Source organism: Capsicum annuum, chromosome 8, assembly GCF_002878395.1.
Source record: "Capsicum annuum cultivar UCD-10X-F1 chromosome 8, UCD10Xv1.1, whole genome shotgun sequence".
NCBI classification, from domain to species: domain Eukaryota; kingdom Viridiplantae; phylum Streptophyta; class Magnoliopsida; order Solanales; family Solanaceae; genus Capsicum; species Capsicum annuum.
Window position 1 is genome coordinate 132,482,226 of NC_061118.1, and position 27,064 is coordinate 132,509,289.

The following is a 27,064-nucleotide window of genomic DNA, read 5'->3' on the forward strand; positions in this document are numbered from 1 at the left end:
AAAGTAAACCCTAATTTACTTGCAAAAATACACAAAGAGGGGGATTTTGATAAGCTTCACTTGACAAAATACACACATAGAGTATCAAAATGGAATCTTGATAAAACTCAAGAGACCAAAAACACACACAAATGCACAAAATATCAAAATGAAGAAACAAATTGAATCTTGAACTAACTAAAAGACATTTTTCATTGCTTTTTTTAGTTTGAACTAACTAAAATTATGTACTGAAGCATAATAACTAGAACAAATGCTTTAGTACCAAATTGAAGTTGAAAAATAAAGATGCATAATAATCTTGACCCTTTTGCTAGTTTCTAACAAGAAAAACAAAGAATTTTTCCTTGAAGTTCAAAAGAGTTGATGTTTTTTGCACTAATCGGAGTCACTATGGTTGCCAAAGTCATTGTGGTCAGCGGCAAACGGCGACAACAGAGTCAAAAAATTTGATTTTGTATGTGGGTTGGGTTTGTGTGTGTAGGTTGAATATGTGTGTGTTTGATTGTTTTTTTTGTGTTAAAAACTGGTCGGGTCGGGTCTTGTGGCGATGGGTCGGGTAGGCTTTATTTTATAAAATAATTTTTTTATTAATTTATAGAAAATCGACCACATGTGGTTGGTTTTCTATAAATTAATTAAAATTTTACAAAATTATTCACAAAATAAAATATAAGTGTTCGATTTAGTTTTAAAATAGTTATTATCAAAAAACGATCACATGTGATCAATTTTAATAAAAAAGTTAAATCATATAATTAGTTATTTCATCATCCTATTAACACAATGCGTACATGTACAAATCAAATAGTTGGTTATTTTATCAACACATTAACAGGAGCAGTATATTTCCTCAATCGTATAATAATATCAATGAATTTTGCAAATTACAAAAAAAATTTGGTTAAATACCTTTTAAATACGATATATATATACCTCGTAATACTTGTCTTACATTATTACAACTTCAACAACATACGCGTGTCTACATTGATACAAAATAGTATATCTATTTCCTCAATAGTATGATATATATCAACATATCATTCATAATATTTTGATATATAAATTCAGTTATCTATCTTTCGATTACTGCATACGTTAGTACTACACAAGATATACATATATATACATATATTCAATTGTCTATCAGCTATCAAATACGTACTATAAACATCACATACACAATTTTACTACCCCATAATAATATACAACGTGTTTCACATATACTTAGATACAAAGTGTTTAAACGAAAAAACTCAAATTCACTGCCAAAATTTGGCGGTCATTCAAATTTGAAATTCAAAGAAAATGATAAGTATATGCCAGTTTCAGGATTCAATTTTTTGTCTCTTTCCCCTACTTCCTTCCTCCTCCCCCCCCCCCCCCCCCCCCATATATACCTCTTAATACTTATCTTACGTTATTACAACTTCAACAACATACGCGTGTCTACATTTACACAAAATAGTATATTTATTTTCTCAATAGTATGATATATATCGAGTATATCATTCAAAATATTTTGATATATAGATTCAGTAGTTATCTAGCTTTTGATTACTGCATACGTCACTATACGAGATATAAGAATATATACATGCATATATTCAATTGTCTATCAGCTTTTGAATACGTACTATAAGCATCACATACACGATTTTACTACCCCATAATAATATACAACGTATTATATACATCACACGATTTTACTACCCCATAATAATATACAACGTATTATATACATCACATACGTACACGAGTATATTATCCAATAATATAATTCGACGTATATCATATACATACTCTGATGAGTGATCGATTAATTTGATTAGGTTACATTAATATAACTTCAACGTGCAGTATATATTATTACTTCTGTAATTTCAAATCAAGGTATTCAATATATTTGAATAGATTCTACTAGGTTTTGACTGCATCGTTCATCAATCGATCACTACATTATATATATATATATATATATATATATATATATATATAAAGATATTTATATATATATGAACTCTTGAATGCCTACTATATACATCACATCCGCAAGTATATTACCTTATAATAGAATACGTTCATTATATTTTGATGAATTATCGGTTATATATTATATAATTATGACTGCAATAGTAGTATAATATCATTATCTCAACGGTATGATATATATATATATATATATATACACATATTCATTATTCAAAGATTATGCATGTTTAACGTCATTTAACGTATATACAAAGAAAAATATTTATTTTATATATTGAAACATAAGTAAAAGATAAAGATTATGTTTAACGTAATTTATTTATTTTATTTGATATAGTTTTTAATGTAATTTTTTCAGAAAATCTAAAATTGATTGATTTTTATTATTATTATTATATTGGTTATTGACTACGTGTGATTAGTGTAATTTCAAAAAAAATAATATATTAGATTATATATATAATTATTTACTTTTTAAATTCCTAATAATTAGTTTTTAATTATTATTTTTACTATTATTATATTAGTTGTTTTTAAAATTAATTTTATTTTTTATTATAATTAAAAACTGACCACAAGTGGTCAATTTTTTAAAATTATTTTATTTTAATTTTAATTAAAAACCGACCACAAGTGGTTGGTTTTTTAAAATTATTTTTTCTTTTATTTTAATTAAAAACCAACCACAAGTGGTCGATTTTTTTAAAAAAAATATTTAATTAAAAATCGACCATTAGTAGTCGGTTTTTTAAAATAAAATTCTTTTTTTTAATTAAAAACCGACCACTTGTGGTCGGTTTTATTAAAAATATAATTAAAAAGTATTTTTTAAAAACGATCACTTGTGGTCGATTTTTAAAAATATTTTTAATTAAAATCGACCACAAGTGGTTGGTTTTTTATTGTAAAGGAAATAATAATTAATATAAAAATGATTATTTTGAAATTTTAAAATATAAAAGCGAGTGGTTGCTTTTAAAAAAAATTAATAAAAAACTGACCACATGTGGTCGATTTTTTTCAACCATAATTTGTGGTCAGAAATCTGTCTTTTTTTAGTAGTGTATGTGGAAAGAGGTAGCATATAATGATATGCTTGAATGTGCTAGTTATAGATGGTGATGTTAGAATTTAAATTGTGGTATTTGAGTAAGTTATGACTTAATTGGATTAGACTTAATTTAGTTGTGTGTATGCTCCTAAATTGGATGCTTGTTGATTGGTCTTCGAAAACACTTGAATTTGATGATATTTGGATCATTGACACTTGTATGAATAATAATTAAAAATCAAACTTGATCAAATTACCTTATAATTTTAAGTGCACTTGTAAATTTAGTACGTCGGATTGTATCCAGAGAGATAGTGTGAATTTGATAAAATGTATATAATATGGTTATGGAGGATAGGGTAACACGCCGGTATAAATATGGATATTGATATACCACGCCAGTATAGTACATGGACTTAGATTGCCCTCTATAGGTCATGACTAGTTAGACAGAAATAAGTCCCTTCACATGTGTGTACAAATTAGTGCTGATTTTGAAAAGTCGTGCGATTTAATAAGTTGATAACGAGTCAATGATGTTCTAATTGTGAGGTTTAGAAGGACATAATTGTTACTTATGAAAAAATTGTTAGTAGCAACGTGGCTGACGTTAAATTTCAATATTGCTACTTTATTAATTTCTCAAGCAATGTGGACGACGTTAAATTACGGTATTGCTACCTTATTGGTTTCTTAATCAATGTGGACGATATTAAATATCAGTCTTATTATGAGATGTAAAATCGAATGTCGTGATTTGACATGGTAATAATAATAATAATAATAATAAATAATAATAATAATAATAATAATTGTAATAATAAAATTGCTAATAAAGTGATCCAAAGTGATGGATTTAATGAATAATTTCAAAGAAATAATTCAAAAGTTTCAATAATTGAATTAATCCTTCTTCAAAAGTATTTGGAAGCTTTGCTAATAAGACTTGAGTTCCCTGTTGTGTTTTGCTGTGATGTGAGTTGACTTGTATTCCCTACTTGATTGTATCCTTGAGATTAATTGTGTGACATGTACTTGAAAAAGTGAAGCTCTATACTTATTTACTATATGTTGGTCAACTTGCTTCATTTATACTTGTTGTAATCGTAGCTTATTCGATTGACTAGTTATTATTTCTTAATATTATAAGAGAGTGTTTGATTGTTAGCCCGAGAGTTTAGTATGAGTTGTCTATGATTACTAAGTTGATCCTATAGATATGGGTAATGAAAAAGGTAATGCAAATAAAGAGGTGATAGTGATGGTTTAATAATACGTTATGGTGGATGGTGTGAATTAATGAGGACAGACTATACTAAAGTTGAATACGATCTCGTTAATGGAGTTGAAGAATTATAAATTATATAGGAAAAGTGTTATAATGATATTAAAGTCTTAGTGAATTATATTCCATTTAAGATGTCATATATTTTTTTTTTAATTATATTTTATGATTATGTGGACTAACACTAGTCAGCTGATGATGTCTACCAGTATGTGTGTTTGTACTAACCTTACTCTTCTTTATTTCTTTTTGGAGTGTAGATTGGATACAAGTTAGTTGCAGTTACTAGACAGATGACGATATTCAACACCAACGTCTCCACTTTCTTCCTGGCAGATGTTGGAGTCTTTGTATTATTTATCTTATTGTCAGTCTATTATGTAATAAGTAGCTCTTGTACATGTCTGACCAAGTCTTGGGATAGTGAAAGACAGTTGTAAGAAGTTTTTGAAAGAATTTATTCATTGATATTTAATTTTCTTTATTATATTTAATTCATTATTTTCTTAAAAAAAAGTCTTCCACATATTTTTAGTTGGACAATAAGGGTTCTCCTGACTGCTTAGAATAACGTAGGTATCTGCACGATTTGTTAGTTTGGGTCGTGATATGTTTTCATTGATACAATTATATTTGTATGTTTATTTTATAGTTCGCACTTGTATTTGTATTTTATAGTTCGCATTATCATTTATATTTTTATATTCGTTGATACAACTATATTTGTATTTCTATTTTACAGTTCTCATCATCATTTATATTTTATAAATTTAACAGTTATATTTAAAGAACGGTTTTGTATTTATTAGTTGACTGCATATTGTATTTGTTATTTTATGGTATCATCTTGTTTGTACATGTGTTTTATTTTCATCGATACACTTGTATTTTTAAAGAATTAATTTGTATTTGTAAGTTGACTGTATATTATATTTATATTTGTAATTTCATTTCATTTATTATGTTTGTATTAGAATTTGTAATTGACTGCATCATTTGTATTTTTAAATAATTAAAAAAAATATTTTTCATTATATGAAGACTAATAGTTATATTCATTGATACGAATTATATTTTATTGATACAAATTGAACAATATAAATATAAAATAATAAATTATACGAATGTAAATGATAAATTGTACAAATACAAATGTTACACTTGTATCAAATGATACATGTCATAAAATTTGAATCATATGCATATAAATGATACTTGTTTATATATAGATATAAATGATAAATTTGACATACAAATACCAATGATACATTTGTATTAAATGATATATTGCGCATGTGTATATTTTAAACTCAATCAAATATAATTAATTCACATCCCTGTTTGTATACAAATAAAAATAATAATTTGTACATATCCAAGATTAAACTATTCAAATACAAATAATAAATTTATTTAAAATATATAATATCATATAAATAGATATAAAATATATAAAATATAAAATGCAACAACGACAACATCAACCAAAAAGAAATTACAAGAAAAAAAAGAAAAAGGAAGAAAAAAATGACTAAAATAATAAAAAAGAAAAAACAGAATTTTGTTTTTTAAAAAAAAGGTTGCATAAAAAAGAAACAAAAATAAAAAAAGATGAAAAATAAAAAATAAAATGTAAGAAAATGAACAAAAATGAAAAAGAAAAATAAGAGAAAAAGAAAAAAAGAAAAAAAAAAGGAAAAGAAAAAAAGAAGGAAAACTGGAAAGAGTAAAAGGGAAAAGAAAAGAAATAAAAGATAGCGAAAGAGAGAAAATTAAGAGAAAAAAATAAAGGAGAGAGGTTATGGATGTATATGGATTGTAATAAATTGAAACTTAGGCTAAATAGAGTAATTAGAAATTTATGTTCGTAAACCATGTAATTTTTTTCTTTTAAGATTTATTTTTATGAGATGAAGTGAAAACGATAAAAAAAAATACTACTTTAGATTTTTAGTGAAACATTATAAAAATACTTTTAAAATTTTAAAATATAATTTAGCTAAAAAAGAATTATATTTTAACGTGTCTGCTTAGTCTCGAACTCGTGACACAGTGATTATAAACTTTTTAACCAGTTTTAATAACATTATATGATGATGCCAATAATTTTTATTTATTTAGTTAATCTTTGCATACAGTTGAATTTTCAGTCAAACCTATATAAACTCAACATGTGAGTAATCTGGAGTCAAGACAAAATTTCTACACTGAAATTTTTAAGTTAAACTTAATTACTTAACAATTGAAAAATCACCTTGATAACCATCAATTGAATTGCTATTTAAAGGTGATTTTCCTTTTGTTTGTAAACAAAAATTCTCTCTCTAGTCACAAAGAAAAATAATAAGGTGCTTACGAGCCTTCCTAATATGGAAGAAGTTCAAAAAAAAATTTTAACATGGCGGGGCGCACTTACTCAAATAAAGGTGTTCCCTATCCTTTAAAGCCATCAGGCTGGTCACTTATTTCTTCACTGAATGTTCGATACCCCATTCTATCAATGCTACCAAAAATGAATTTAACTTTAAAACTAATCATATCATTTATTAATTACTATATAAATAAATTAATTTAGTTAGTAAACTATCACTATTTTCAATCCAAAAAGTTTCATTCATGGTTTCTCTTAGTTAGATATTTTTATTATTTGAATTTATTTTTTATTTAAAATTTATAGGAGGAATTTTGTAGATGAGATATATGGAGGATCTAAAATTAAAAAGGAGAAAAAATAAAAAAGTTAAAAATCTGTAAGTAAAACAATTAAAGAGATAGAAGTGTTGGAAGAAAAAAAAATATAATACAAGTCAAAAAGGGTGATTAAAAGACTTCATATTAGATGAGAGAACTTTGAATAAGTAAAGAAAAAGTAGAATAAAAATGTAATAATCTAAGGAGTAATCTAAAAACCTAAAGTTATGGTTTATGAACGAATAGTAAGCAAATAAGAAATAAAAGTCAAATTAATGTTGTTTTTGGAGGGAAAAATAGATGATTTTGAAGACTAAGGAACATTGATGGTTTTTTACTCTATTTGTGTCATTCTTGTCATTTCCTTTCGTGCCAAACAATATTACCCTTAGAAATTATATCCCTAAACTTTGGTGCCCAACCTAAGTTTGAATTGCTTAATAATTGTGTACAAATAATAAGACAAAACAGGCAAATCAATGTCAAAACACACAAGTGCTGCAACTCGTATAGAGCTACATTTATAAAATGAGGAGAACATTTTCTGAAAAAAGAACACAAAAATCAATTCTTACCCAGTCTATTCCTCAATATTGGATTTATTTGTTTGTTTTATAATTGTGAAAATGGACTTGCAATTCATGGTGATGGAGACAACTTTGGTATTATATACTCCTAACATTTTTCATTTTTCAACATTGTGACAGAATAAGACATGTTCCTATGTTCCTTGGGAGATCAAATTACGCCACATTGATAAACACCTAGCTTATTCTTGGAAAAGGTAAACATCTAGCTAACTACATTTTAAGTTTTAACTAAGGGGTTGAAATTAGGGCACATCCAACCTTATAATATTCGTTTCATTTGAATTCAATGTTTTGACGCAAAACATATATTTATGGATAAAAATTACTACTTAAACAATTATAAATGATACTTCCTCCGTTCCATTTTTCCCGTCCCAAACTGGGATGTCACACCTATTAAGAAAACAATGATTGGTAGTATAACTTTACCATTTAGCCCCTCTTAATTGTGTCTTGTTGTTAGTTTCAATATTGATGAATGACTAATACCAAAGCACCATTTATATTCTTAATGGTGTACTTTTCTTAATGGTACTCCTCTTTGCAACATTTTTTAAGAATGCTAATCATAAGGAGTAATCAATTACATTAAGGGTATAATTGGGGAAAAAATTATCTTGTCTTGATAAGTAAAAAAAGACAAGTAAAATGGAACAACAAATTAAGAAATTTGGGACGAGTAAATGGGACGAAGGAAGTAGATATGAGTTCATAACTTTAAAATTTTAATGAGTTCATTGTTAAAAATAATAAAGATTGAACTCATAAAATTTAAATCATGAATCTGTTTAATGTTGAAATGGACATGTTTATCGACTACTAAGGTATTGCATCTCCATTAATTGTTATCATGTTGTGCATAAAAACAAAAAAACAAAAAAGAATCTGCATTGAATGTATTTACTTTTCATTACTCAAGAAATATTCTCATGGAGAAGCCAAAATAAGTGGAGGTACATTGAGATTTTTTTTTTGTTTAAATCATCCAGTGTCTGATACCTATTTTTTAGGAGTTTGATTATATTCGGATTCACCCCGTGTCGGGCCTTATTTGGGGGGAGAGCTCCCAACAGAGTGTTTGTTCATATCGAGGGTCGAACCGTGGACCTCTGGGTAGGTTGGAGCAGCCCTTTTCCACTGCGCCACCACTACTGTTGGTGAGGTACATTGAGATTAACTAATGTCTAATTATAACGTAAGTTCTAAGAAATCTAAAGATCTAATTTAGTACCAAATCATAATTCAAGAACCTTATCTCGACTCCGTATATATTATTTACTTTACTATCCCCTCCGTCCTAACTCCTAAACCACGTACTATTGTCATTTATAGCTTCTCTAGGCTCAAATTACATAATAATTTTGACTGATATTTAAGATGTATAGCTTCACTGTATTGATATAATGATAATTATATTAACTTTTTTCTTAGCATTCTATTTGATATAGTAACAAAGTAAATTCCAAATTAAAAAATCTTTCTGTATTGTCAAGCATAAACTTTCAAGTTTAATTTGTTGTATACTTCAAACACATTTATACTATTACAAAAATAGTCAATTCTAATATTTAATAGGAGTATACTATATATGATTGGGTATAGACTAAAGACAAGAAGTGTTCATGTTTCATTTTCTGTACCTTGACATTGTCAAACAGGCCGGTCACTTTAAGAAGTTTATTTATACTTATATTATATATTAATTATATCTTTGATTTAATGCTTAACAAAAAGACAACCTATTGAAGAAGAAACAACAAAACAACAACAAAATTAAACATCTTCTCAAGAAAACTGCATTCTTATTATTTTTATTAGGTTTCATATTTTCATGCAACCAGCCGAACCTCGAGAAAGTATATTAATTTATTTTCTAAAACAATTTAATATATGTATCGTATAACTCAATATAACTAAAATAACACATAATATTTTAAACTAAAGCCTCTTCGTCTATAGTAATTAAAAGTTTTGAGCAAAAGTAAACTCAGGATTTGAAGTTTGTGGGTGTACTGGTATTGTCAAAGGCGCACATAAGCCTCGAAATAAGACTCAAAATGTGTTGAGCGCTCGCCTCACTTAATGTGCAGCTTAGGTTCTAATTTCTAATATATACTTTCCCTGATATGAACTATTAAATATATCCCAATTTCTGAAGGTATATACACATATATACACATAATTTTTTTCAACGTTAACGGGTGCACGTGCACCCCCACTGATACATGTGGGTCCGCCTCTGGCAGAAGCGAACTCAGGATTTGAAGCCTCTGTGAGTGCACTGGTGTTGTCAAAGGCGCGCATAAGCCTCGAAACAAGACTCAAAATGTGTTGAGCGCTTGCTTCGCTTAATGTGCAGCTTAGGTTATAATTTCTAATACATACTTTCCCTGATATGCACTATTAAATATATCCCAATTTCAGAAGGTATATACACATATATACACATAATTTTTTCAACGTTAACGATGCACGTGCACCCCCACTAATACATGTGGGTCCGCCTCTAAGTTAAGTTATTTTGTGGTTAGGAAAATTAAGTTTAATGATTTTATTACTCCAATCCATGTTACAAATTGAATGATTATCCGTTGCTTTTGGAAGAAGGTTATGTCCATTTATGTATTTTTTTTCATTTAGACCACAATTTAAGGAGGATCCCTAATTATCGCAAATATATTCTACTTCAATTGGATTGGAAAGAGTCAAATGTTGGATCAAGAGAAAATTTGGTGCACTCATGGAAAAATTTGCAGTTTTTAATTATTTGATCAAGTTAAAAGAGAATTTTATGGAGGAAATTATAAGGGATGACATATAGTGGTGACTTTGATTTTTTTTATTTTTCTTTATGTATAGTATAAGTACATTTCTGTTTTCTACGCCTAATATATTTTTAAACTTTTCATGTTCTTAGCTTCAATTATTATTTTTTTCACTTTTTTCTTTATCCATTTGTCTCAATCTTTACCATTTTTTTACTTTTTTTCTCTTTTTCTTCAAACATTATGTATTTCGTATTTTTTTTTAAATTCATTTGTCTCAAACTTCATTTTTTTTATTTTTTATATTTACTATTTGTCATTTTTTCTTTATTTTTCATTGTTCTCAAACTTTATTTATATTTATTTATTCTCATTTTTGTTTTTCTCAATCTTTATTTTTTTTCTTTTTTCTTTACCTTTATTTTTTTCTCAATCTTTTTTTTCTTCTCTTTTTTCTTTTTTTCTCAACTTCTATTATATTTTGCTAATAAATAGAAAGTTAGATAATCCATAAAGGGATCTCCTTCCTTTGACATCAAAGTAAATTTAAAGGCATGACTTGTTTGAAAGTCTCTTGAAATAAGTTTTGCCTCTAAGCCAAAAGTTATAGAATATTTCATAAATCAAGACACAATGCGGTAGTATCAAATCTTGTTTGTGGGGCATAACTTATTGTTTGAAAATTCTAAAGTCAAGTCAAGTCTTGCCTCCAATGCAAAAGTTATAGAACATCTCATAAATCAAGACACAATGTGGTAGTGTCAACACTTGCCCATTGGGCGTAACTTTTTTTTTTTTTTGGAGGTTTTTAGGCTAAGTTTTGTCTTAGAAGCAAAACTAGTAGAACATCTCATAAATCAAAATATAACATGATCGTGTCAACTCTTGTCCATGGAGTATAACTTGTAGGCTAAGTCTTGTCTTTAAAGCGAGAGTTATAGAATATCTCATAAATCAAGACACGGTGTGGTAGTGTCAACTCTTGCCCATGGAGTGTAACTTGTTGCTTGAAAGTCATTGGACTGAGTTGTGTCTCTAAAGCAAGAGTTATAAAATATCTCATAAATCAAAATATAATGTAGTAGTTTCAATTCTTTCCTATGGGGTATAACTTGTTGTTTGAAAGTCTTTGATTTATAAAGCATATCATAAATCAAGACATAATGTCGTAGTATCAACTCTTGCCCATAAGACGTAAGTTATTGTTTAAAAGTCCTAGGGTTAAGTCTCGTCTCTAAGGCAAGAGTTATAGAGCATATCATAAATTAAAAATATAATGTGTTAGTGTCAACTCTAATCATGGGGAATAAATTATTGTTTGATGGTCCTTGGGATAAGTCTTGCCTCTAATCTTAGAGTTATAACACACTTCATAAGAAAATAACACAATGTGGTAATATTGACTCTTTCCCAATGTAGGTAACTTATTGTTTGAAATTTTTTTAGATAAGTCGTGCAGGGATAAGTCGTGCATATAATGTAAGAGTTGTACAATATCTCATAAATTAAGACATAACGTGGTAGTGTCAACTCTTGTTCGCGGGGCATAACTTGTTTGAAAGTTCTTAGATTAAGTCTTGCCTCTAAGCCAAGAGTTATAGAGCATTTCATAAGAAAAAAAAAAACACAGTCTGGTAGTATTGACTCTTGCCAATATGCATAGTTTGTTATTTAAAATTTTTTGGGATAAGTCGTGTCTCTAAAGCAAGACTTATAGAACATCTCATAAATCAAGACATAGTGTGGTAGTTTCAACTCTTGTCTGTGGGGCATAATACTACTAAAAATTCACATTTTCTCAACTACCAATTCCGACCACCAAAAGAAGTTAGAATTTTTTCAACTACAGTAGTCAGAAATTATATTTTTTTTAATTTATATATTTTGTTAAATAAATTTTCGACAACTGCAATGATAATATTTGTCAGAAAATTTTGAAAAAAAAAAATTCGACTATAGAAGTCGAGTAAAATAGTCAACATCATATTGACCAAAATTCCTGACATCTTTCGTCAGAACATTTTAAAAAATTGTTAGTTATATTATAACTTTTCCAATACTATAGTCGAATTATATAAAAAACGGAAAAGGGCCTAAAACGCCCTGAAATGCCTTCACTTTCACCGTTTGGGGCTATTTTGCCCATTTATTTAACAGAATAATTTCGTCCTACTTAATATATGATATGTCCTTTTCTTATTGGTCAATTAACAATTAATTAAAATAGTTAATTCTAAATTTAAAAACCCAACCCGCCCCAAGATAATAACCCAACCCACTACTCACTAAACCAAATAACCCAAATTAGTATCCGATTTCAATATCAGTTCACCCTCTTTTTCCTTCTTTTCTCTCTTCGTCTTTTCCAATAGAAAATACCGATTGTCAGAGTTTCCCGAACATCTACAATAGTACTAGCCCATTTAGTTTTTTGTTACCTTGTTGCTTTAGGTGTTTGCTGACGTAAATGCACCTTTTAATTTCATACATGCAAAATTTCTTCGTTATTTGAATGCCACGTCTACCATAGAGTTAGGAGATCTCGATTATGATACCGTAATTGCTGCTTATGAAAGGATAAGTGCAGATTTTTTTCACACTGTCCAAGAAGAGCATGCATTGATTATTCTTTCATATGTTGTACATGATATGTCATCTGAGGATCTTATTTTGAGGCAGAGTGCATATAGATTATTGCTTTCATTTGTCGAGTTTTCTAGTCAAATACTTGATAGAGAGCTGAAATCTGAACAAGGATCTCCTGGAACCTGGGTTAGGCATATCCTAAGCAACTTCTTTTTGAAGCACATAAGTACTGCGATGAACAAAGAAGATTCAATCCAGGAGGTATGGAATACAAGAGCTGAAAGAAAGCTTTAGTCATCTGGTTACTTTCTTCTCTATTCCTTTCTTGCCTCTGCTTTCCTTTTGTATTTTTCAACCATCAACACTTGAATGAGTTATTTGAATTGCTAGCGGTTAGTTGACTAGAAAACTCGACAAATGAAGAAATCCTTCAAGCATTTGTTACGCTTTAAGAATGCCATCAGTTCTGAAAATTTGTCTAAGGTAGCTACATGTCTCTTTATTTTAATTTAAAATTAACTATTTTAATTAATTGTTAATTGATCAATAAGAAAAAAGAAATATCATAAATTAAGTGGGGCAAAATTATTCTACTAAATAGAAGGGCAAAATAGCCTCAATAGGTGGAAGTGAGAGGTATTTCACGCCAATAGATAGATGGAGCACATTTTTGCACTAATTTATATAATTGAAGGATATTTTAGGTCTTTTTTCGTATAAAAAATAATTTATATAAATTATTAATAAAAATAGTCTAATATACGCTAAAAATTTAATATAAAATATTAATACTATAATTATCGACGGTTGTAGTCGAAAAGTTTTTAAAAATTAATCAAATAATTTTTATACTTTTTTTCCGTCCATAATAATCAGAAAATCATTTCTTTAAGATAATAAAAAAATAAAATAGAAATAGGAAGGCTGATAAAACGTTATTCTCCTTTCTTCTCGACCTGCAAAACCCTAATTCTCCTCCATTTTCGTCCGTTTCTTTCGACCTGCAATTTTCATTACATTAGGTATATCAATCTCTTCATTTCTAATTTTCTAAATACTTAGCTCATAATCACTTTTCATAAGCTAAATTGTTAGTTTCTTCTTTTTTTTCAATTTCTTTTAAGGTTTCACCTTCTTATATTTCTTTTATTTAATCACTACCCATTTCTCTCACTTGGTAATATTTGTGACTAATTATCACCCATTTTTATTTCATACAGCTAGCGTAAACTAGTTCATTCTATTATATTTTTAGAGTTTTTGAATTTGTATCGTTTCTTCTGAGTTTGTAGACAAAAAATCATTTTTGAATTTGATTAACAGTTATTGCTATAATTCTTTTCTGTATTTTGGATCTGATTTTGCATCTGACTAATAGGTTTTGTACTAATGTTTTGCACTATCTGTAAACTGGAAAGAACTGCCAAAATCTTGTTGTTGTTGTGTTGTAATTTACAGATTGTGACTTAAAGATGTAGTCTCATGTCATTTTTATCTGAAGTAATTGTTCTTTCTATTGTGTGCCCTCAATTTAAGTCAACTAAAAGGGCGTTTTCAATTCTCTTCACTAATTATTGGCAGGAGCCAAAGATGAAGTAACTGTTAGTGCAGATGAAATCTTCAATAGTATAGAGAGCAAGGAGGTAAAGATCTTGTTGTTTTTAATTTCATTTAACTGTTCCTAGTGTAGAGAGATTAGAAATTTTCAACAAATTTGGGGCATTTTCTAGGTTTTAAGTTTTGAGTATTGATTCTGTGGTGAATGTTTCTAGCAAGCTTTGTGTTTTTTTTTTCTGTTTTTTGGTCTTTGGAGGTTGAAGAACCACCTTGATTGCAGTATCAAAAATCGCATTACAAAAAACATTTTCTTAGTTGGCTTTTTTCATAATCGTTACATTTATCAAGTTGCATTCATAGTAGATCCTACACTGAATTACTAGTTTCAGAGATGGTGAAAAAATTTTCAAGCCATAAGCCGCATTACAAAGTCATATTGGTCTATGAAGGTACATTTTACGAGTCCATGAGGATGACTTTATTGGTTTTTTGAGTTTAAATTTATTGGGAAGAAAAAAAATAAAAAAGTGAATAATTTTGGGATAATTTTATGTGAAGACCTATTAATTGCTTTTTTGATTTCTCCTATTTAGAATTATGATTCTTAGGTTAGGAACATGATACTTGTCTAGGTTGAGCATGATATTGGAACTCTTTATAATTAAGAATATAACTTATTAGTTGAAGTATCTCAATTTTTAATTTTTCCTATGTATGTAGATGGAACCTTCACATCGTAGTTGGATGTATAATGTAACGCTTCCTAATTGTGTGGGGTTGAGGGAGGAATATAAAGAAGGGGTTGCGGGATTTGTTGCTAAGGCGATGACACTTGATGAGTTTCTTACAGAAGGGACAATTAGGTGCCCTTGTGAGAAATGCGAGTGTGCTATGTTATTGGGACCAAACGATGTTGAATTTCATCTTCTTAAAATTGGATTTATGAAAAATTATTATGTGTGGATAGTTCATGGAGAGACTAATACTGGTGGTAGTGATTGTGGTTTTCAAAATTTGTTTACTGGTAGGGTAGTCTCATAGCGAAGAATAATGTTAAAAATTGCTGATACAGTGAGATGGTTAGGGATGCTTTTGGGACGCACTCAGGGACTCAAAGTGAACTAAATGATGAGGCTAAATGCTTCTATGAACAGTTAAATGAAGCTAGTCATCCACTGTATGAAGGGTCAATGCATTCTAAGCTATCTGTTATAGTTAGATTACTAAGTATCAAATCAGATTATTCTATTTCTCAAACGGGCATGAATTCTATCATCAGGCTTATGAAGGAACTTAATCCAAATAAATTTGACTTACCCAAATATTACTACCCAGCGAAAAAGTTGATTTCCAAGTTAGGTCTTTCATCAGAGAAGATAGATTGTTGCGAGAAAGGTTGCATGTTATTCTATAAGGATGATGCTACTTTAAAATATTGCAATTTTTGTAACTAGACTCATTATAAATAAGTCACAAATGCTAAAGGGAAGAAGGTTCCAGAAAAACGGATGTATTACTTACCTCTTATACCACGGTTAAAGAGGTTGTATGCATCAATGAGCTTTGTCTCTCATATGACGTGGCACTATGAACATAAAAGACCGCCTGGTGTTTTATGTCATCCATTAGATGGAGAAGCATTGAAGCATTTTGATAGGGTTTTTTCAGACTTTGCTAGAGAACCAAGAAATATTAGGTTGGGATTATCTTCTGATGTATTCACTCCATTTGGTATCTCTGCTACACCATATTCATGTTGGTCGGTGTTTGTTATGCCTTATAATCTCCCACCTGAGTTGTGTATGACAAGCCCGTATTTGTTTCTAACTTGCATTGTTTCAGGTTCTCGCAATCCTAAAATTTTGATTGATGTATATATACAACCACTGATTGACGAGTTGAACATACTATGGCATGAAAGTGCGGAAACATATGATGTATCAACCAAACAAAACTTTAGATTGTGTGCTGCTTTGATATGGACTATTAATGATTTTCCTGCTTATGGAATGTTGTCTGGGTGGTCGACTGCGGGCAAGCTAACTTGCCCTTATTGTATGGAAGACACAAAAGCGTTTACTTTGAAACATGGAGGTAAGAACTCGTGGTTCAACTGTCACCGTCAATCTTTGCCAATGAAACATGAGATTAGAAGAAATACTAGTGCATTTATGAAGAACCAAACTGATTTTGAAGGGCCACCACCAATCCTGTCACGAGAAGAAATTTGGGCTAGGGTCAGAAATTTGCCTAAGGTGATAAGGTCTCCACCGTCTAGGATACCTGTTTATGGTGTTACACATAATTGGAAAAAATAAAGCATATTCTGGGAGTTTAATCTTATTGGAAGCATAATCTTATGCTGCATAATCTGGATGTATGCATGCATGCTGAGAAAAACTTTTTTGACAATTTGTTTAATACTGTGATGGATATCACTAACAAGACAGAGGATAATTTAAAGGTCAGGATGGACTTAAAAGTAATATTGCTGACGAAGTGAATTGTACCTGACAGACTTTAATGACAAGATTCAAAAGTCCAAAGCAAGTTATACATTTACTTTGAATGAGAGGAGAGATTTGTGATTGGGTTAAGAATTTAAGGATGCTAGATTGTTATGAGTCAAACTTATCAAGGTGTGTTGATATGAAAGAAGGGAAGTTGATATCTATGAAGAGTCACGACTATCTCATTTTTATGGAATCTTTGTTGCCTATTACCTTTTAGGCATTGCCCGACAGAATATTCGACAGAATATGGAAGCCCATAACAAAGATAAGCTTATTTCTTATGAGATTTTTGTTATTAACACATTGAGGGAGGAGAGCCTAGCGTTGGTGGATATCAATAGTCGATTAACCTTAAACAAGCTGACAAATATTTTTCCTCCTAAATTTTTTGATGTTATGGAGTATCTTCTAATTCACCTTGTGTGAGAGGCGCAACTTGGAGGGCTTGCAGTATAGATGGATGTATCCCTATGAGAGGTAATGACTTTTAATCACTTACCATTTATGTTGGTTAATTAAAAATTTTATCAACTAAAGATCATACAATGCAGGAATATTGGCAAGAGTAAGCGAACAGTGAAAAATAGATATCGAATTGAGGGATCGATATGTTAGGCTTATTTGGCTAGACAAATCTCTCATTTTTGTTCTTATTATTTCAAAAATGCCGTGTTGTGTTTGAGAAATCGACCTAATCGACATGATGATTGAGGCAATACTGATCCTTCGACACCACCTTTTAATATATTTAATTAACCCGGTAAAGGAGGTTCAAAACTTTGTCCTAATCGATATTTGAATGTGATGGAGCTTAAATTAGCTACAACACATGTATTATTAAATTTCTCCCAGGTCCAACCTTTGTATAAGTGAGTATATTTTTGTTAGCGAGAAGCATATAAGATCCATCTTGGCTTTAACTAATGAAAGTTGTAACTTTGTCAGACAATTACTTACTAGCTATGCATGGGGTTGTTGTTGCTTATCCTATGTTTTCAGAGTGGTTTAGAGAATATGTACGTAGTACTTAATATTTAACTTGATTTACAATTGTGTCTAATAATACATATTTTTAAATTCTAATTTTTCTATAACTTTATATAGGTTCATAATCCAAATAATTATGATGAAAATGACCAATTTTTATGTGATATAGCTTGGGGGCCTGATCGTAATGTCAGAACATATTCTAATTACTTCATCAATGGGTACAAATTTCATACAAAAGAGTGGTCTAAGGGAAAGAAAACTAATAATAGTGGGGTGTGGGTGAAAGGTGATGGTGATATTGATTATTATGATGTTCTTCAAGAGATTTTAGAACTCGAGTATCCTGTTGGTTGGCCGAAGAAAAGTTTGGTGCTCTTTCGTTGTAAGTGGTATAATCCAACACCTAGTTCAGGTACAAAGTTGCACCCGTAGTACAAAATAGTTGAAATTAAGCATATACGGGGGCATGGACTCTATGATTCTCTTTGCAAGAATAAGTCTGCATGGTGGGTAGTTTTAAAACAAAGCTCGTGGGTAGAGTTGAAGTAGAGGATATGTTAGATGTAGCATACAAGAATGACATTTCAAGTGTTGAACAAAGGATGAATGATGAATTAGCGGGTGAATTGCAGCATAGCGAAGGCCTCTATGAAGAATTTGATCCTTCTGAACTTAGACTAAATTTTGGTGATTATGGGCGAGGAACATCCAGGGAAAATGGGTAGGAAAACCCATATGATGAAAATGAATCGGGCGAGGAAGAGTTTCTCGATGAAAATGAAACAAGCGAAGAAGAGTTTCTCGATAAAAATGAAATAACCGACGAGGAAGAATTGATGAGTGACTATGAATCAAATGAAGATGATAGAATTGTTGTTTGCCTTTTGAGTTATCGTTGCTTTTCTGTCGAACCTTATTATCTGTTCACCTTTTTAGTTACTATTAGTAAATTAAATAAGCATATTTTGGTTATCTAGAGGAAGATGAGTTAAATTGGACAATTGTTTGAAAATTCTTGTCTCTGCCTAGCGTGCCTGAGATTTTTGACTGTAATTTTTGTTTCCTTTAGCATATAACATTGGTGGCATCCAATTTAGATAAGGATGCATCAGCATGCCCACCAGTCTTTAGAAGCTCTCTGTTGAGCTATGTATTGTAGATCATGTAGTAGGTTCCAATGATGTGTAATATTTTCATACACGGATTTTTTGCTCTTATTTGAGCTTTGTAAAGATCTTGTACCACGTCTGTTGAGCAGTTTGGCCTGTAGATATTGGTATGGTAGGTTTGTACATGGTAATGCTAGTCCATGTTACTTATAGGTGCATCTCCTACCCAAGATACTATAAATCCTCCTCTTCCTCCTAAGTCAACTGTTTCATTGCTAAATGTACTTTTCAAAGTACCACTGCCCGACCAGTTTATATCTATTCTTTCCTTGAGAAACTGGTTGGCTCTACATTTAATTTTATGCCCACACCTAATGTGGGTTCCTCCTCGGGGTTTCACATTAATCAACCTGGTAGATCTTCCTATGTGCCTACTGCTGCATCTCCCACATCATCTCCAGCTTCATCTAATCCTAGCATATCTGATTTGAGAATTAGAGTTTCTGGAACACCAATAGCAACATCCATCGATAGTGCTATACGACCTACTTCACAGAATCAGAATGTTGATGAGATATTAGAGTTTGACCGAAATGGAAGGCTGATTATCGCCCCTGATCATAGTGAAGGGTATGGTGAGGGGTAATTAATCCTTATATTTTTTTGTTAATTTATTAAAAGTACAAAAATAAAGATGATTTGATTTTAATGCAGGTTCATTCCCTCAAAGGCCGCTGGAAAGAATATTATAGCATAAATTAAACCATTTTACTGTGCTCCTTGGAATACATGGAAGGAAATTCCATATGATATCAGGGACTTAATTTGGGCTCAGTTTCAGGTACAATTTGCATTTATCTTTATATTATTTTTGTAATACCAAAATTTTCATTTGATGATATTAATTGTATTGTAGAAAAATGTTCATGGGAGCCTTGTCATGAAAATGAAACAAATGATATTTTTGAGAAGAAAGCAGCGAAGCAGATTACAGAACACTTGTTTAAGGCTCGGGACAAAAGAAAGCAACCTGGATGGATATCAAATGCAGTGTGGAGTTAATTTTTGGTCATATGGGATAGTGAAGAATTTAAGAAAAAGAGTAGATGAGCAAAGGCAAATCGAGCCTCTAAAGGGGTGGCTCGTTGCACACTGGAGGTTTCATGAGTTTCGCCGCCCACCAAAGAAAACTGGTAACTTCGGCTTTCTGTTTACATTGATCATTTATATGTTTTTATTTATGTCATGTGACATCCCAACTCTTTAAGATGTGAATAGAGAAACCTATTTGGTAAATCTAATTTATTCACTAAAAAATTAGATCATACATTAGTTCCCTAAAGTTTAACCACTCAGATAAGCTACAATACTGTATAAGTAACTTAAGTGGGCTCACGACATGTTACCTCAGAGCTATTTCAACTAAACGTTACCTCATTTTGGATACCAACTTAGATAGATATTAAAACATTGACAATACTTCAATTATATTGTGCTTCTCTGTAAGGTTCTACAAAGTTTTTGAAGGACTAGCAGTAAAGGAAGCCTTTCATTTTTCATTTTTCATTTTTGGTTGAGGAAGAGGATATATGATGGCTTGCTGCAGCTACGCGGGTTTTGATATGTTGTCCTTACAGTAAGCAGAGAACTACTTAGTGTATATAGTTCTTACTCAGCTGTAACTTACCTTCTTCTGCTCCTATTACTTTTCCCCCTTCTCTTCTTCCTAATGCTTCTTTGTTATGTACTTTTGTAATGACTTCTGGCAAAGTGCGTATGTGGCATGTTAACAAGGAGGGTATATTGCTATTACTTACTGGAATTCACTATTATGAAAGAGGGTAAAAGAAAGATAAAACTTTTGTAATTTGTAAATAGTGGGGATCATTACACTATTATCTGTTTTCCTCTATTAGATTCCTCTTTGCAGAGGAAAGAAGAAGAAGATCACTAGAAATGGTTTGACTGTTAATTGAAGCTTGGATCTTTCATATTACCAGACAGAAACTTAATCAACATATTACTAAGTACTCTCTGATGCTTAACGAGTCTTAGTGATGTCGTTTATCATATGTTATTTCTATGTGTTTTAGTTAGCATTTTCTTATTCTTAGAACATCTCATAATTGTGTGATCTTCTTTATGTTAAAGAAGCCAAGTTATGGAATTTTTTTTGTTCTTTGATATTAATAGCTGTGTTTTAATTTTAAGAAGCAACAGTAGAGCAAGATGTCCTCCATGAGCTAACTATCTTATTTTTTTTAATTTCACAGAAAAAATTAAAAGGGAGAGCAGATGTCACTCCTGCTGAAGTCTTCGCAGAGACGCATAAAAAGGAGGAGGAGGACGGTACAAGAGAAGGTTGGATCAAGACGCGTGCTAAGGAAACATATGTAAGATCAAAACTTCTACACTATTTTCTTGTTTTCTTCATTTTTGATTTTTCTACATAATGATTTATTTTTATTTTAGGAAGAATTTCAAAAAAGTTTGAAAAATTGGTGTCAGACCCAGCCAACTTCAGTGGATGGTACCGCAGTCCAACCATTGCTCACACAGATGAATTCAATATGGACAGAGGTGGCGGGTGGTCCTAACAAAGGTAGAGTCTACGGACTTGGAGTTATACGTTCTTCAAGTAGGCCTTCACCATTGTTGTCCAGCGCTTCTACTTCACAAAATTCGGAAGAAATGGAAGAGATGCGAAAGGAAATAGCAGAGCTAAAGATAAGGTGTAAAACTTCTGATGATAGGGTTGCTAAATTTGAGAAGCTTATAATGAAGTACATGCCTCAAGCACGTGATGATGAAGATGACACTGAATCTGATGAGGATTAGACCGCAGTTGTTGATTGTGAAATTCAGATTTGAAGTTGATCTTGGTTAATAGTTTGGGATGTCTAAGCTATTTCTTAATGATGTTTGGCTAGGATGTTTTAAATAATTTGATGTTTTTGACCATTTCTTTTAATTACGTTTGTCTAGGATGCTTTCAGCTATCTTGATGATCTATTTTGTTTTAACAATTCCGTTATGTTTTATAGTCGTTTGAAAAATTTAATCCAAATTTAATTGTTTGATTCTAGTTAGTATTTATTATTTTATAAAGCAGTTGTGTGTTGTCAAAATAGTTGCAAACAATTCCTACACAGCGGTTGTATAATGAAATAGAGAGAATTGTTAATTCAAAAATATTGCAACTGCTATAGTCGGAGCAGTAATAAATAAAAAAATTAATTATTCACATATCCTGACTGCAGTGGTCGGAAAATAAATAAATAAGTAAATAAAATTAATTTAAAAATATTCCAACTGATGTAGTAGTATTAATAAATAAATAAAATTAATTATTTACATATTCCAATTGCAGTAGTCGAAATTTTAAATTTATTAAATAATTTTTTATTAGTTTTTCGATTATTGTTGGATTATTATTTTTTGTATGACTGGATCTAATTTTCAATAACTAAATACAGTAGTCAAAAAATTTTCGATTACAGTAATCGAAAAGTTTTTTTCGATCAGCTTTTTGTCGACTTCCTGAATTCGGTTAGGCAGTGTCGGAAATCTAAATGATGATTTTCTAGTAGTGTAACTTCTTGTTTGAAAGTTTTTGAGCTAAGTTTTGCCTCTAAGTCAACAATTATAGAGCATTTCATAAGTTATAAAAATAATGTGGTAGTATTGACTCTTGCCCAATATACGTAACTTGTTATTTGAAAGTTCTAAGTCCTGCTTGCCTCTAAGGCAAGATTTATAAAACATATCATAAATCAAGAAATAATATGTTAGTGTCAACTCTTTCCAATTTGGTGTAACTTGTTGTTTGGAAGAGATTGGAGAAAAGAAAAAAAATAAAAGTTGTGGAAAAAAAATGGAGGAAAATATTTTAAAATAAAAAATAAAAAGTAAAGAAAATAAAAAAGAGAAAAGGAAAAAAAATAAAATATAGAAGTAAAGAGGAGAAAAGAAAAAAATAAACTTTGAAAAAAAAGAAGATAAAAGACAAAACAAATACAAAGACTGAAAAAAATTTAAAGAAAAAACAAAAAATAAAGAAAAAAAAAAAAGAGAAAAAAAAAAAAGAGAAAAAAAGAAAAAGAAAAAAAAAAAAAAGGATTGAAAAAAATTAAAAAAAAAAACAGAAGTTGAAAGATAAGTAAGTAAAGAGTTGTTTAGAAATATTTGAGATATGAAGGAACAAATAGGTATTCGTTCAATACATAAAAAAAAACTAGTTTTATAGAACTTTTTATGGGAGACTAAAAAAACTAAGACATCCATTAAGAGCGTCATTTATATAGTTTATCCAATTTTATCATAGGACATTTGACCATGAACCTTTTTGAAAGGTCTTGTTTTTTAGCCCTTTATAATTATTTTTTAAAATTTTTTATGACTGGATTGACAAGAGATCCTCATTTTTTACACACAAGATATCTCTATTTTTACAATAAAGATCAGGAAAAGTCATTTTATTCTATCCAATTTTTAAGAAGGAAAGAGATCTCATTTCTCCTTCTTTTTCCATGCTTGGCCACAAATTTTAAAAAATTAATTCCACAATTTTTAAGATTTTGAAAAGAAAAAATTATTTCCGCTCTAAATTACTCACAAAACTTTAAAAAACTCAAATTTTAAAATATTAGTTTTCACTTTGAAATAAATTTTTTTTTTTTTTTTAAATTATGATAAAACATGACCAAACACCCACATTGATACGAGCCAAACAATTATCATAGCTTTTGATGACATCGTTGGAGGCCAACACAAAAGGACTTAAGTTTTGATCCCCTCGAGGACACAAGAGCATTCATGGAGAGACCATTTTGGGCACTCGATAGAGCAATGCCGAGTGTGGAAGGTTGCTTGGGGGCTTTCCTTGATGCCTACCCAAGATCCAAAGGGAGTTCACGTCTTGAAGCTTGAAAAACTACGGCTTTGGAGTGTTCATTTCCCTTACGTTTTGAAGCTTGAGGAACACCGATTTGAGAGCATTGAAGAGGCGTCCGATTCATCAAATCCAAACACCTCATGCCCGCCCCTTCATTAAGGGTATTTTAGAGATTGCACATGGTGTCTTAACATACCATGGCCACCCCTCTCATTAAAGGCATCTTGGTCATTTTATCTTCATCTTGTAATAGACTATAAGTAAAATATTTTAGGGTTATTTCACTTAGTTTTTGTTGAATATGGATATTTGAAGGAGCACATTTTGTCTCTTGTGAGAGTAGTCCCAAAACCGAAACTAGGGCAAGATAAGTGTAGATTCACTTGTGTTGCATTTTGGCTTAGAAACCTAGGTTCTTGAGGCGAGTGATTTCCCTCTTGGGTCACGTAAGAGTTTGATGTTTGTTATTACGGGATTTAGGGGTCTTGACGTTTGAGACATGTCTTGGTTCTTAGGTTTTTGTAATCTCTTGTAAAACTACCTATCTTTACTTTATTGCATTTGTATCTTGTTGGTTATCTTATTCTCATTTTTGCCTTGTTGTTCTCGGTTTGTGTTGTTGTTGCCTTGGTAGTTTCTTCTTGTGTTCGATTCTAGTTTTTTATCCGTTCTCATATCATTTGGTATCAGAGCAAGGATTGATTTCATTCCTACCAGATCAATCTTGGGCTTGTTAACTTGAAAATTAAAAAAAAAAGTGTTGAAAAATCAAAAATCAGAAAAAAGATATTTTGTTCCATTTTTGTACTTTGGCCGAAATTTGAGAATTAGATTTAGGAGATTTTTATGTGTTTTGGTTGTTTCTAGTGTTATCCCCTTCTTCACTAACACTAAAAGAGTCTAGATCCAAATTTTGAGCCATTTTTGAGTTGTTCTTGGAATTTGAAGGTAGTTGTTGTTGTGGATCTAAGCTTGTACATATGTTGTTGTTGTGGATTGGTGGCTTGAAAACATGTTGATGTTGTTGTGGAGTTTAACATGAGCAAAAGGACCCAAAATCATTTAATTTGGAGCTCATTTGTCTTGGATTCAATTTTTGAGTGTGTTTGTTGTTCTTTATGTATTGTTGAGCAAGAACACTCAAAGGGGTATTGTTTGATCCAAAGGAGTGGAGAAAGATAGTGTGGCCCTTGTTTGTCTTGAAAACATCTCCCAAGAACATACCGAAGAGGCAAGGAGACAAAAGAGTTTTAAAAGTTGTCTTATCAAAAGGGAGAAAGAGCACCTACCAAGAAAAACAAAAGAGAAAAGCGCCAACAACCTTTCAAAAAGATGCTTGCCAAAAAGGTGCAAGGAAGTCAAACCTTTTTAAATTTGAAAAAGAGACTCCAATTCTTGTTGCTTCCCTCCCAAAGCTGATTTTCACCATTCCAATTGAAAAATTGATCAATACAAATTGAAGACAAGATTTTTTTTTCAAATTTCAATAATTCCAACACCCAATCCAAGGTTGCCACGTGGCTGCCACGTTATCACCCTTCAAAAAATGATCTAAGGCTCAAAATTTTTGATTGCTAAGTTTCTTTTCTTTGTCTCTTTAGTTACATTTCCTGATTCTAGTACTAATTGACAAACTAGTAATCACCTACTAGGTTGTGAGTTAGTTTGGAATCTGTTTCTTCGTATTTGAGTTTCTCTATCTATCTATCTATCTATCTATCTATCTATCTATCTATCTATCTATCTGATACATTACTATCCATTTCAATAAACAACAAACGACTCCTAGAATTTTAACTTAAATCACGATTTCATTGACTTAGATTACACCAAATCCCATGTTTAATGCAAAACCATCTTCCATTTGGAGTAATGGTCTTCCATTGACGCAAATTACTCCATAAATTTTGTGTTTGATTTTTAGGTTTATTAGTTCCAAAATTAAAGCAAATCATTTTTTCAATTTTATGTTCTTTCACCATTTTAACAAAATTAATGGAGTTGAGTATTGGTCTTATTCAGTTGTTGCAACTCCTACTGAAGTTAATGTTGAGTTTGTGCCGGGTAACTTTAATTTTGAAGACAGTGATTTTAGTGAAAATAGATCTAAGCATCGAAACGATCTAACAATGATGAAGAAGTTACGGGATGTTGCTGAAAGTAATGAGAAAAAGCTTGTTGTTGCTGTTTCAAAGAGAAAAAGAATGTTGTTTCAATGAGAAAAAGAAATAGAAAGAAAGTTGCAAAAAGAGACCCACTATCAAAGATATGATTTTTATGTAGTTGACAAATGAATTTTGCCATATACATTATAATTATGTATCATAATACAAAATGTAACAAATGATAATGCAAATGATGCATCCGATACATAGCTGTAATGTTACAGAGATAATGCCTGCTTTATGATACATAGTAAAAGTTGTATGTGTTTTGGGTTATTTTTTACCTGATACATTAAATATACTGAGTTTGATACCTAGATCAACTTTTACTGAGGTATTGCTTGTTTTCTAATACATACTGAGATTTGTATGTTATTTGAGTTCTTTTACACCTGATACATTTAATATACTGAATCTGATACATAGATCTAACTTAGTGAGATATGTCATTATTTTTGATACATAGTAAAAGTTGTGTACGTTTTGGGTACTTTTACACCCGATACATCCAATGTAATCATGTTATTCATGTTAAGAAATATATTGTAAAAATAAATATATCTTTATTATTTATTACGTTATATTATGTTCAATATTTCTGAATGCACGTGATGAAATATGTTATCAAATCCGTTCCACCTCATCCTATGAGGTTTGGTAGTTAGTGCAATCATAAATTTGCTATTGATAGTAAGAATTTTGCGGGTAAAAGTACTCAAATTATTTTAGCAGACATGCTTTGGTGTATTTCTTGATATGCCCAAATCGAATTTTTAAGGACAAATAATCAAATACTTGTTGATGCTTGAGCTTGTACAAGATAATCCAAATGAATTACATGTTTATGTAAAGAAAATATACTATAAAATTAAA

The 27,064-nt window shown here is 30.3% G+C and overlaps 1 protein-coding gene across 6 annotated transcripts; it reads left to right on the forward strand.

Annotated features, from left to right (window-relative positions):
* Positions 1 to 13,862: 13,862 nt before the first annotated feature.
* On the forward strand, positions 13,863 to 22,217 carry LOC107839090. 6 transcript variants are annotated; one of them, XR_007043513.1, is made up of 7 exons: positions 13,863 to 13,985; positions 14,545 to 14,606; positions 16,363 to 19,767; positions 19,847 to 19,973; positions 20,049 to 20,325; positions 21,406 to 21,525; positions 21,605 to 22,217. XR_007043513.1 is itself a non-coding variant. In XM_047394448.1 (7 exons), the coding sequence occupies exons 5-7, from the start codon at positions 20,296 to 20,298 to the stop codon at positions 21,968 to 21,970; spliced, it is 516 nt and encodes a 171-aa protein (XP_047250404.1). In that variant the 5' UTR covers positions 13,863 to 13,985; positions 14,545 to 14,606; positions 16,363 to 17,510; positions 19,847 to 19,973; positions 20,049 to 20,295; the 3' UTR covers positions 21,971 to 22,217. The 6 variants fall into 6 exon arrangements, 5 of the variants coding, with proteins under 5 accessions (XP_047250404.1, XP_047250405.1, XP_047250403.1 ...); XM_047394448.1 differs by having other exon boundaries at positions 16,363 to 17,510; XM_047394449.1 differs by having other exon boundaries at positions 19,631 to 19,774.
* Positions 22,218 to 27,064: the final 4,847 nt, after the last annotated feature.

Bases quoted from the DNA above. Each gene is read 5' to 3' on its own strand.
- LOC107839090 (XM_047394448.1), top strand. From the start codon at position 20,296: ATGAGTTTCGCCGCCCACCAAAGAAAACTG. The intron at 20,326-21,405 runs GTAACTTCGGCT...TTAATTTCACAG, and splicing joins CCGCCCACCAAAGAAAACTG to AAAAAATTAAAAGGGAGAGC. The intron at 21,526-21,604 runs GTAAGATCAAAA...TTTTTATTTTAG, and splicing joins CGCGTGCTAAGGAAACATAT to GAAGAATTTCAAAAAAGTTT.